At 42.3% G+C, this 13,232-nt stretch overlaps 1 protein-coding gene across 2 annotated transcripts in view; it reads left to right on the plus strand.

The window, feature by feature from the left end:
• LOC141162306 (uncharacterized) overlaps positions 1-13,232 on the plus strand; it is a 50,103-nt gene that overhangs the window by 12,638 nt on the left and 24,233 nt on the right. For both annotated transcript variants that reach the window (XM_073648278.1, XM_073648279.1), the window contains exons 2-3: positions 8,392-8,485; positions 10,722-10,810. In XM_073648278.1, coding sequence (XP_073504379.1) covers positions 8,392-8,485; positions 10,722-10,810 — 183 coding nt within the window. The remainder of the gene's footprint in view (positions 1-8,391; positions 8,486-10,721; positions 10,811-13,232) is intronic.

Here is a 13,232-nt window from a genome sequence, read left to right on the forward strand (position 1 = left end):
AACCTGCTTTCATCTGTGAAGAGCACAGGGTGCCAGTGGCGACTTTGCCAATCCTGATGTCCTATGGCAAATGGCAAGCGTCCTGCACGGTGTTGGGCTGTGAGCACAACCCCCATCTGTGGACGTGAAGCCCCCATACCACCCTCATGGAGTCGGTTTCTAACAGTTTGTGCAGACACATGCACATTTGTGGCCTGCTGGAGGTTATTTTGCAGGGCTTTGGCAGTGCTCCTCCTGTTTCTCCTTGCACAAAGGTGGAGGTAGCGGTCCTGCTGCTGGGTTGTTGCCCTCCTATGGCCCCCTCCACGTCTCCTGGTAGCGCCTCCAGCCTCTGGACACTACGCTGACAGACACAGCAAACCTTCTTGCCACAGCTCGCATTGATGTGCCATCCTGGATGAGCTGCACTACCTGAGCAACTTCTGTGGGTTGTAGAGTCCGTCTCATGCTACCATGAGTGTAAGAGCACAACCAACATTCAAAAGTGACCAAAACATCAGCCAGAAAGCATTGGTACTGAGATGTGGCCTGTGGTCCCCACCTGCAGAAATACTCCTTTATTGAGGGTGTCTTGATATTTGCCAATAATTTCCATTTGCACAACAGCATGTGAAATTGATTGTCAATCAGTATTGCTTCTTAAGTGGACAGTTTGTTTTCACAGAAGTTTGATTTACTTGGAGTTATATTCTGTTGTTTAAGTGTTCCCTTTATTTTTTTGAGCAGTGTATAATAAATTGGGTGCAGTAGTTTAATGCACAATGTGCTGAATATTTTTTCATAGGAATTTGGGAAAGTTATGAAATGTCCTATAAATAGCTGTTCTATTCCTGATCTAAGGCTACATTCACACACAGCGTTTTTACTGCGTTTTTTGAGGATACAGCTTTTTAAAAAACCGCATCACCTGAAAGGCTTTTGAGCTCATAGATAATGTTTTCAATAGCAAAAGCAGATTAGAAAAACGCCGAACAAACTGACATTCTCATTCTTTGTGAGGATCCGTTTTTGAGCCCAAAAGCGGATCCTCACAAAATGATGTGTCTGAATGTCATATCTTGAAACCCATTGACTTTGCTGGGATGCCCAGAGTCACTGCATTTTACTGCAAAAAGCGGATCCGCAAAAACGCTCTGTGTGAATTATGGCTGTAGCCAGCGAGGGGCGGGGGGGCAGCTGCCCCCCCCCCCCCCCCCCCTAGAAGCAGGGGCACGCACCTATCAAAACTCGTATGCTGCAGTACTCCCGTCCTGCACCGACTGCAGGGGGCAGTCTCCCCTCCTCTGTCCTGTGTTCTGCTGTCTTCACCAAAGAGAGGAGGGGGAGGGGTGCCTGCCCTGCACAGGATCTGATTCCTGGGCCCCGAGCTGGAGAAAGTGAAAGTACTACTGCTCATCTCTGTCACAGGTTGGTAACTAATGCTAATATTGTAGGTGATTATTATGTGCTCTCTGTACAATGTGTGAACTATATGTTCGATATGTGTTATGTACTATTTGCTGTCATCTGTCTATCACACTCTATCTATCCTTCCATGTATTCATCTATCTATCTATCCCTCCATCTATCCGTTCATCTATCCTTTCATTTATCCCTCTATCTATCCATCCTTTCATCTATCCCTCCAGCTATCCATCCATATGGCTATCTCTCCATCTATCTCTCCATCTATCTCTCCATCTATCTCTCCATCTATCTCTCCATCTATCTCTCCATCTATCTCTCCATCTATCTCTCCATCTATGACTTTATCTATCTTATCTTATCTATCTATCCATCCTTTCATCTATCCCTCCCTATGGCTATCTATCATCTATCTATCCATATATTTATCCATTGATCCCTGTATCTATCCATCTCTCCATCTATCCATCCCTCTATTTACCTATCCATCCCTCTATTAATCTATCTATTCCTCCATCTATCCCACTATCTATCCCACTATCTATCTATCTATTTAAATATAAGCAATATATGTGGGAGTCGGAGTCGTGGAGTCGGTGTAAGGGAAATTGAGGAGTCGGAGTCGCAGGTTTGGCTTACCGACTCCACAGCCCTGCTCTGTTACTCCTCCGCGAAGGACAATTGGATGTCCTTTGTCAGTAGATTTTGTGTATGTGTAGGGTCGGTGATCCTGGGTGGGTCTTTGGAGACCACTGCATATGGGGGTCTCTTGGTATAAGTATGGAGCGGGCCGAGGAGCTCTGTTTTGTACAGCCGACACCGGAGTCTAACATTTCCAATCGGAGTAGTTGAACCTCTTAGACGCCGTGGTCAACTGTGACAGTGGTATTTAAGCGGCTGAAAATAGGGGGGCTGCTAATTTAATATTTGTTATCGGCGCGTGTGTAACTGTCCATCCTAATTATTATAGGGTTTTGGGAGGGGGGGTGTCAAATGAATAAAAAGAAATCAAAGTCGTATGGATCTCAAAATACTCAAAATACGTTAAAGAGGAACGACATAGCCAAGAATTATAAGAAATGCTGATTTTTACATTTTCTATATTAAATAATTTTCGCTGATATTTGGTTCTTCATTGTCGATTGTCGTTTTACCTCAAGGAATTATTATAGGTCTGCGATCGTTTGGATTGGGTTAAATGGGCCGGTAATGACAACATGGATTCTGCGCAGAGTCCTTTTTTGTTGTCTGCGTCCCTTGTGGGTATAAGGACGATTATGTTAAGACCCAAGATGTTTCCCGAGCGTCTTCTCAGCTGAAGGCAGCGACGCACTAAGAAGATGTAGACAATCTGCTTTCACGCAGGAGGCGTTCGCCATCTCGCTGCGCGGAGCCCGTCTCTTGCCGACCGTGTTGCTAGGCTGCAGCTCTGTGTGGGATAAAGACACTGATTTCTTTAATGCACGTGTCCCTGACAGGACTAGGTCAATGACAAACCGCTTGACTCATCAATTCCTTACCAAATTCCCTTTTTTTATCCTGTGGCGGCAATTTTATTTTATTTTTTTCACTATTATCCTGTCAAATCAATGGGGACTCTCTGGCCTGTCATAAGGAAAGCAGCCATTTTGTGGATTTATGAACTAGGCCTCGTGTACGTTATTACATACCGTCCTTGTTGCCCATAGCAACCAGAGTCCAGCCTTCATTATTTAACCTGGATTGGTTCCTATAGGTAATAAGGTCGGGTTTACAACCGACGCCTATATAAGGCCATTAACCTCTTCATGACCACACTATTTTGCATCTTTGCAGGATCATTTTATTTATTTCATCCTTCATCCCTTCCTTCCAAGAGCCATAATTTTTTTTTCCCCTATGACCCAGCCATACAGTAGCACATATACGGTACAGACAAAAAGTTTGGACACACCTTCTTTTAAAGATTTTTCTGTGTTTTCATGACTATAAAAATTGTACATTCACACTGAAGGCATCAAAACTATGAATTAACACATGTGGAATTATATACTTAACAAAAAAGTGTGAAACAACTGAAAATATGTCTTATATTCTAGGTTCTTCAAAGTAGCCACCTTTTGCTTTGATGACTGCTTTGCACACTGTTGGCATTTCCTTGATGAGCTTCAAGAGGTAGTCACCGGAAATGGTCTTCCAACAATCTTGAAGGAGTTCCCAGAGATGCTTAGCACTTGTTGGCCCTTTTGCCTTCACTCTGCAGTCCAGCTCACCCTAAACCATCTCGATTGGGTTCAGGTCTGGTGACTGTGGAGGCCAGGTCATCTGGCGTAGCCCCCCATCACTCTCCTTCTTGGTCAAATAGCCCTTACACAGCCTGGAGGTGTGTTTGGGGTCATTGTCCTGTTGAAAAGTAAATGATGGTCCAACTAAACACAAACCGGATGGAATAGCCTGCCGCTACTAGATGCTATGGTAGCCATGCTGGTTCACTATGCCTTCAATTTTGAATAAATCCCCAACAGTGTCACCAGCAAAGCACCCCCACAACATCACACCTCCTCCTCCATGCTTCACGGTGGGAACCAGGCATGTAGAGTCCATCCGTTCACCTTTTCTGTCTCGCACAAAGACACGGTGGTTGGAACCAAAGATCTCAAATTTGGACTCATCAGACCAAAGCACAGATTTCCACTGGTCTAATGTCCATTCCTTGTGTTCTTTAGCCCAAACAAGTCTCTTCTGCTTGTTGCCTGTCCTTAGCAGTGGTTTCCCAGCAGCTATTTTACCATGAATGCCTGCTGCACAAAGTCTCCTCTTAACAGTTGTTGTAGAGATGTGTCTGCTGCTAGAACTCTGTGTGGCATTGACCTGGTCTCTAATCTGAGCTGCTGTTAACCTGCGCTTTCTGAGGCTGGTGACTCGGATAAACTTATCCTCAGAAGCAGAGGTGACTCTTGGTCTTCCTTTCCTGGGGCGGTCCTCATGTGAGCCAGTTTCTTTGTAGCGCTTGATGGTTTTTGCAACTGCACTTGGGGACACTTTCAAAGTTTGCCCAATTTTTCGGACTGACTGACCTTCATTTCTTAAAGTAATGATGGCCACTCGTTTTTCTTTACTTAGCTGCTTTTTTCTTGCCATAATACAAATTCTAACAGTCTATTCAGTAGGACTATCAGCTGTGTATCCACCAGACTTCTGCACAACACAACTGATGGTCCCAACCCCATTTATAAGGCAAGAAATCCCACTTATTAAACCTGACAGGGCACACCTGTGAAGTGAAATCCATTTCCGGTGACTACCTCTTGAAGCTCATCAAGAGAATGCCAAGAGTGTGCAAAGCAGTCATCAAAGCAAAAGGTGGCTACTTTGAAGAACCTAGAATATAAGACATATTTTCAGATGTTTCACACTTTTTTGTTAAGTATATAATTCCACTTGTGTTAATTCATAGTTTTGATGCCTTCAGTGTGAATGTACAATTTTCAAAGTCATGAAAATACAGAAAAATCTTTAAATGAGGTGTATGTGTGTGTGTGTGTGTGTGTGTGTGTGTGTGTGTGTGTGTGTGTGTATATATATATATATATATATATAATATGCGCTATTGTACGGCTGGGTCATTGGGAAAAAAAAATTTATGGCTCTTGGAAGGAAGGGATGAAGGATGAAATTATATATATATATATATATATATATATATATATATATATATATATATATATATATATATATATATATATATATATATAATATCATTTTCTTAGTATTCTTCTTTTGATGAAGCTGTTTGAAGGTTTATTTTTATTTTTTTGCTTTCCGAGCTATAGATTTTATTTGTACTATAAAAAAAAAAACACGACAATTCTAGCGTCCACCACCCTTTTACATTGAGATAAATTATATACAGTGGGGAAAATAAGTATTTGATACGCTGCCGATTTTGCAAGTTTTCCCACCTACAAAGAATGGAGAGGTCTGTAATTTTAATCGTAGGTACACTTCACGTGTGAGAGACAGGATCTAAAAATAAAAAACAGAAAATCGCATTGTAGGATTCTTACATAATTAAATTGCATTTTATTGCATGAAATAAGTATTTGATCACCTACCAACCAGCAAGAATTCTGGCTCTCATAGATCTGTTGGTTTTTCTTTAAGAAGCCCTCCTACTCTGCACTCATTACCTGTATTAATTCCACCTGTTTGAACTCATTACCTGTATAAAAGACACCTGTCCACACAATCAGTGAATCACACTCCAACCTCTCCACCATGGCCAAGACCAAAGAGCTGTCTAAGGACACCAGGGACAAAATTGTAGCCCTGCACAACACTGGGATGGGCTACAGGACAATAGGCAAGCAGCTTGGTGAGAAGGCAACAATTGTTGACACAATTATTAGAAAATGGAAGAAACACAGAATGACTGTCAATCTTCCTCAGTCTGGGGCTCCATGCAAGATCTCGCCTCATGGGGTAAGGATGATTCTGAGAAAGGTCAGGAATCAACCCAGAACAACACGGGAGGACCTGGTCAAAGACCTGAAGAGAGCTGGGACCATAGTCTCAAACATTATCGTTAGTAACACAGTACGCAATCATGGATTAAAATCCTGTAGGGCACGCAAGGTCCCCGTGCTCACGCCAGCACGTGTCCAGGCCCATTTGAAGTTTGCCATTGACCATTTGGATGATCCAGTGGAGGCATAGGAGAAGGTCATGTGGTCAGATGAGACCAAAATAGAACTTTTTGGTATCCACTCCACTCGCCGTGTTTGGAGGAAGAAGGATGAGTACAACCCCAAGAACACCATCCCAACCATAAAGCATGGTGGGTGAAACATCATACTTTTCTGCAAAGGGGACAGGATGACTGCACTGTATTAAAGGGAGGATGGATGGCGTCATGCATCTCGAAATTTTGGCCAACAACCTCCTTCCCTCAGTAAGAGCATTGAAGATGGGTGGTGGCTGGGTCTTCCAACATGACAATGACCCGAAACACACAGCCAGGGCAACTAAGGAGTGGCTCTGTAGAAGCATTTCAAGGTCCTGGAGTGGCCTAACCAGTGGCCAGACCTGAACACAATAGAAAATCTTTGGAGGGAGCTGAAACTCAATGTTGTCCAGCGACAGCCCCGAAACCTGAAAGATCTGTATGGAGGAGTGGGCCAAAATCCCTTCTGCAGTGTGAGCAAACCTGGTCCGGAACTGCAGGAAACGTCTGACCTTTGTAATTGCAAACACATGTTTCTGTATCAAATATTAAGTTCTGTTTTTCTGTTGTATCAAATACTTATTTCATGCCATAAAATGCAAATTAATTATTTAAAAATCATACAGTGTGATTTTCTGGATTGTCTCTCACAGGTGAAGTGTACCTACGATACAAATCACAGACCTCTCCATTCTTTGTAGGTGGGAAAACGTGCAAAATATCGTTAGTGTATCAAATACTTATTTTCCCCACTGTGTATAAATAATTTTATTTTTTTAATAGAAAACATTCAATATTTTTTACTTTTTTTTTGTTAAACCTGTGATCATTTGATCGCTTGTACTGGATACTGCAATAGATCACTGTCTCCTATGAAGCCCAGGCTTCACAGGAGTACCAAGATGGCGACAAAATGGGCCTTCAGTAGCCTTTTAATTGCCATGGCAATGCGTCGGTACCCCATGGGGGCCGATGGGTGTTGTAATGAACACCTCACTGTGATCATACCACTTAAAAGCTGCTATCAGATATCGGCAGTGGCATTTAAGTGGTTAAGCAGCAGCGATGGGAGCTGTCAGACAACCTGTGTTGTTGTTTCATAGAAGAAAGCAGCCATGTTTTTCTCATCCTGTATGGGATTGCTTAATAATGGCACAGGATAATTATCCATCATTGTCATGCATTACTGCCATTTTATGGGATTTCTCAGCACTTTATAGGATGCTGACTACTATCTCGCTGTCATCTAAAGTGTGTCAATTTGCTGCTCTAATAATGGCTCCTTTAACGCCATAATAGCGTCTGCCCTGGTGACTACCTCGGTAGCATCCCTATGAAAACCTCACCACATGGCGGTGGTGGTATGGACGTTCACGCGATCGCCATATCTCCCAGGCCCACCTGAGAAAAATTGTGTTCCCAGTACACCAGAAAAATGGCCTCTGAGTGTTCTTTATACACAAATAAATGACTCCATTATCTGACACGCCTTTGTGACAATTTTCTTTGAAGCCATTAAAAAAGGGGTTTGGTACGATACTCCCATGTAATTCAGCTCGATCATCAAAGCGATGACTAAGTAAAAAAAAATGGCGCTCGTTAGGCTTGTCATATGTGGTTTGAAGTAGACTTCTCGGTGATAGTGGAAGCCATTTTAAGTGACTGCTTTAATACTCTCCCCTACTATCTATGTCTTAGGTCTAACGTTAGCCATATTTTAGACATTTTAATAAGATCCTCCAACAATATGTGTGGGTGGACACTCATATCAACAAGTCCAGCTTTAATGAAGGCCAAGGCCTGTACTATCGTCCATATATTCATTATAATGTTGTAACACCAGCCTGGATGTCAATGTGAGTACCAATATGGCCGCCATTGGAGCTCTCCTTCTGTGACACCTGACAGGATATTTGGTTGCCCAAACCCATAATTAAAGGGGGTTTTTTGTTTGGGGAAAACCGATTTTAATATACCCTACTCAGAGTAGGAAGCCATCTAATACAAATTAGATGTATATCGACCATAAGTCTTGGCTAGGCAGAGTAGGAGATAAGCGGCTGCCAGGCACCTGTCTCTACTTCTCTCCTGGGAATCTATCCAATATTATTCGTCCCACATCCTCTCCATACACGTGAGCGCTCAGCTTGGTCGAGCGTCCATGCTTTTTTTCACGGGAGAGAGGAGAAAGTCGTTACTAGACAGTTGTGGCGGCCATCTCCTACAGCTTTAGACTTGTATATCTCCGATTTGCTTTAATCCTGCTTTTATTTTCCTTCTAACAGGTGAAATATCTCACTGGTTATCTGGATCCAGCTGGCCTGGGGGTTATAAATTTCCGTGACTTTTATCGGGGGATCTCGGAAATCCAGAATGAAGGTGAGGACCACTAAACTTGGTTCACATTTAATAGCTGCCATTTTGACAATTTTCGGAGAAAATAAAGAACGAACGGCATCATCAGATGATACCAGTGTTGAAGGATAACACCAATCCCATCACATTTGGGCCCACACTTCCATGACTTTCTACACGTCAGAATCCCGTTTTTCACACGAAATCCTTGAAGAAGTCATGAAAGTGTGGGCCAAATGTGATGCTATAAGGACCTGAAATATTTTAACGTGGTGGGCGTTGTATAGACATCTGACAACGAGAAATTGTAGCTAACAACTGCTACAACTTCACAATGTGCTGAGATTTCTTGCTGTGAGAGAGGCAGATAGCTGCTTGGAGAGAAAAACATACATGGAAAGGGAGGATGACTTCTGACCATTATTAGCTCCTTTTGGAGATTACTAAAATACTCCTTTTAAAAGTTTCATCTGGAGAAAATTGACTTCTATAGACTTCGTTAAAATGAAGACAGGTGCAGCCATTTCCATACGGAGCTCCTGATGCCAGAGATATTTGCCTGCTCCTGGCTTCATCCTCATCCCTGTTGAGAACGTGAGGTTGACCTGTAAGCCATTAGCGGCTTACATTTGCATTGGAAAGTTACAGCGAACAATTCAGTGGTTTGTTGTAAGACTGATATAATCCGCCATCCCGGGTTTCGTTTCCTATACACTCCCACATCTGTAGGAAAGTTGAGAAAAGCTTTCATATTCTCCCTAGCTTAGGCGGGTCTCCTTCTCGGGATAGAAGAGCTTTATGTGTTGTCAAAGGAGTCAGTACTTTTTATTCTCCTACACTTCAGAGATCTTCACTCGTAATCTGTGAGGAAACCTCGGCAGTAACTGCTCAGTTTCCCTGCAGTGCCTCCGCAGGTTAAAACGAGCATTACACATGGCTGTCTTTTTATTATAGGACAAGACACTTTGCAGTGGCTTTCTCCTGCATATTGCCGTTCCGTTCTAACATTGATAAAAGTACCCCATTATGGTTTATCTTGGCTTATGCCGGAATGAATACCCCTTTAATCCATAGACATACATAGAGGTGATGGGGTTCTATGATAAATTTAAAACCGCCATCTGTTGTTGGTTGGCACTACAAAAAAAAAACAGCTCATTGGGGCTGGATGACCTGAGGACTTCTTAATGCCCCACACCCTTATTTTGAAGAGCCTGCCCCGTAACAGCCGCATGGGTCACCTCTATGGTGGCTTGCGTTGGTGGTGCCTTTGAAGTGTGCCACCTGAGATGAGATCCTAAAATGGGTGCATCATCTGTCCCTTCTAAAAGTGGTCACCATAAATGTCCAGGTACGTGAGGTACTTGCCCACCATAAATCTTCATGTGAGCAAAATGGCGGTTTTATTTAGACACTGTGTGGCGGTGTTACCATTTTACTTTGTTGTACACTGTATGACGGCATTATTTGAGCACTATATGGCAGTGCCCTGAGTTAAAAACAGGAGAACGTCTTGAAGGAGACCCCTCATAATACAAGTATTTATTAAATCTTGTTCCATGTCAACTGGGTGGTTAAGCAAAACCCTCAAGGAGACTTAACCCCTTCCTGTACATGGCGTATACCGTTCTATATACAACAGCGGCCACCTCAGACCTGGCACCGTTTACATCATCCTTATGATTCAAAGTTTCCTTAAAGCCAGCGATGGAACGCCTCGAGACCGTAAAATATTATTTCTGGCTCCCGACTTGGAAATTTAGGTAGATCTGAATGTCCTATTCTCCAGCTCCAAAATGAAATCCTAAATTTTAGTAACGTTTCCCTCAGCCTGTAATACACCGTTCTATGAATGCACAGCGGGGCGTCTTTACAAGGATTATCTAAAAATCAGCCAATTTTATTCTGGGCGTCTGCAGGTTTAATAGGAAAGTAAATGCCACAAATATTCAGGTATTTAAAGGGGGTTCTCTGGACAATTCCTTTTTAGTAAGAAAGCCTTCCATGTTAAGAAGTCAACAAGATCCTTCTACTAGGACCTCCATCGATCAGCTGCAAGGTAGAATCAAGTGTTTAGTTTCCCTGCAGCACGACCGCAGGTGAACTAAAGTATTACACTGCACACATTCAATACAGGGATACGTTGGGTCCTCCAGAGTGAGACTATTTTTGTAGCTGCTCTTACTTATAGTTGATTATCCTGAATGCGCCACATTAATCCACTAAACTAATCCTACAACTGATTTTTTTCCCCCCCTAGATCTGGACATGCAACTCTACGACATGGGATACCCCTCCGAGGAAGAACCGGCCTGCTCTGTCGACTTTGATGACCTTGTGGCATTTGAGGTTAGTTTCTTTCATTTTTGCTTTCTGACTACTAGCCAGGCTTCTGACCACAATAGCATAAATGATACTGAAGATTCAGTCGGACTCTTAAAGGGAAAGTCCTAATATCCTAATTTTTTGGTAACTGTATTATTTGTCTATCTTCAGTTCCTTGTTACTTGCAGCCTCATAAACCTTTCAAAGACTGTTGACCCCCCCCCCCCCCCATGGTCTTTCGTCTGCTGAAGAACAATGTTGCCTGTCTTCCCCCTACCTTCCCACATCCACAGCAATGACACAAATTTGTCATTACCCCTCCTCCATCCCATGACTTGGCATTTTCTTTGATCTCCGTAAAAAAATTTTTACTTTGCCCCTCACCCCACCTCCTTGCTAACTTTTGTTTTAGCCCTTTTACCTCCTTTTATTTTCGCTACAAGCAACGACAAAATTAGCTGTGCTTTTACGCTCCCAACAGACACTAATTTGTTGCTGCTTTTGCACTTTTTTTTTTTTTTTAACGTCTAGTTTTTGGTGTTTTTCACCTGTTTTTGATCTGCACTAAATTCTTCCTTTAATTTGGCGTCTTTTTTTTAATATACATTTTATGTCTGCCTGTTTTTCTTTTTCTTTTATGTTCGTCATTTGTAGGCTTGAGTTTTCTTTTCCAGATGTTTGGGGATCATTTGCTTTTTAGAAAGTCGCATTGTTTTTGCACAAATTTTCTCCAGTTTTCCCCTCTCCTGGAGTGATTTGATGTACGCTTGTAATTTTTATGTAATTTTTTTGCTCTATTTTAGCAGAACCTGTGACTTTTTGCTCTAAAAAGGCAAAAATAAGGTAAAGTGTGGGGGACATTTTTGATTTTGCCCAGGAGTTGTTTCTAATTTTTCCTATAACAGCGCCACACTTGTCCATGTTCAGTATTGCAGCTTAGCTCCATCGTAGTGAATACTCGCTGTAATACCAGACTTAACGTATGGTCAAGAGTGGCGCTGTTTCAAGGGGCGGGAAAAAAAAAAAGCAAACTCCGTTGAAATTTTGGGCAACATGGTGACTCTTGTCACGTCTGACGACTGTATACAGCGTGCAATTATGGCAACACAAAGACTCGTTGCATTGCAAATTCACCTATGACCTCTGGTCCAAATGCATCTGCAAATCTTTTAATGGCAGAGGCTTTTTTAGCCAAATCTGTTTGGTGTAAACTTTGCAAATTTGCTCCGAGCATTTACTGTTCTCACTTTGGTGATTAACATCGGAAGGTGTCACCTTGAACCACAAGTAAAATGGTCCTGTCTGCCACATATTGGCTTTCGCGCCATACTGAAGGGCATACGTTTACCTCTGCCGCCCTCTGCTGTTCCGAGGTGGAATTGTACAAAACGTGACCCATTTTCAAAATTGTCTCCCCCCCTCCGCTTACCATACAGCACATGTCGTCCGTGCTACAGCACACAATAGGTTAACTTATTTAAGCATATTTTTTTCCATAGGATTTTCCCTAAAATTATTTGCGTGCACCTGGTCGTTCCGCTTTTCACAATTCTGTTTGGTTTGACTGTCTTAAAGGGGTTGTCTAGGTTGAAAACAATTTTTCGGATGAACTGATTGACTGGGGAGTGGGGTCTCACTCCAGAGACCACCAAGTAATTAGCTGTTAAATACCGTAACTTGTGTCCCCATGACAGCACTTCCTGGCTGTGTTTCATAGAGGTTCATTCATAATGCCGCCCACATCCTAATATAAGCGAGTATTGTCCTTGTTGGTGTGAAAAATAATGCAGTCCCGCAGCGTGCCTGTCATAGGAATGTGTAGACTTATGCAAATCCATTTTTTTTCAAAGGTAGAAGGAAATCCCCCAAAAATTATTCAAATACCCCGATCATAGACTGAAAAAGTCTTTGTGTTTTAGAGACAGAGATATTTTATAAAGGTGATTCTAGGAAAGGATCAGACTGAAGAATATTTTTGCAGATGTGAACCAAGATGGGGCAAAGATTTCATCTTCCCCCTTATCCTGGAAAAAACATTTTACAGGTACTCATGGCTACTCCTTGTTGAGTACAGTCATGGCCAAAAGTATTGAGAATGAGACAAATAGTAATTTTTCCAAAGTTTACTGCTTCATTTTTTGTAATGGCAATTTGCATATACTCCTGAATGTCAAAGAGTGATCAGCTTAACAGCAATTACTGTACTTGCAAAGTCAATATTTGCCCAGAAAATGAACTTTAACCCCCAAAAAACATTTCAACATCATCGCAGTCCTGCCTTAAAAGGAGCAGCTAACATCGTTTTAGTGATTGATCCATTAACACAGGTGTGGGTGTTGATGAGGACAGGGCTGGCGATCAATCAGTCATGATTAAGTAAGAATGACATCACTGGACACTTTAAAAGGAGGCTGGTTCTTGGTATCATTGTTTCTCTTCAGTTAAC

This window comes from Phyllobates terribilis, unplaced genomic scaffold (genome assembly GCF_046119375.1).
Source record: "Phyllobates terribilis strain yellow unplaced genomic scaffold, ASM4611937v1 Scaffold_9__5_contigs__length_417890890, whole genome shotgun sequence".
In the NCBI taxonomy this organism is placed as follows: domain Eukaryota; kingdom Metazoa; phylum Chordata; class Amphibia; order Anura; family Dendrobatidae; genus Phyllobates; species Phyllobates terribilis.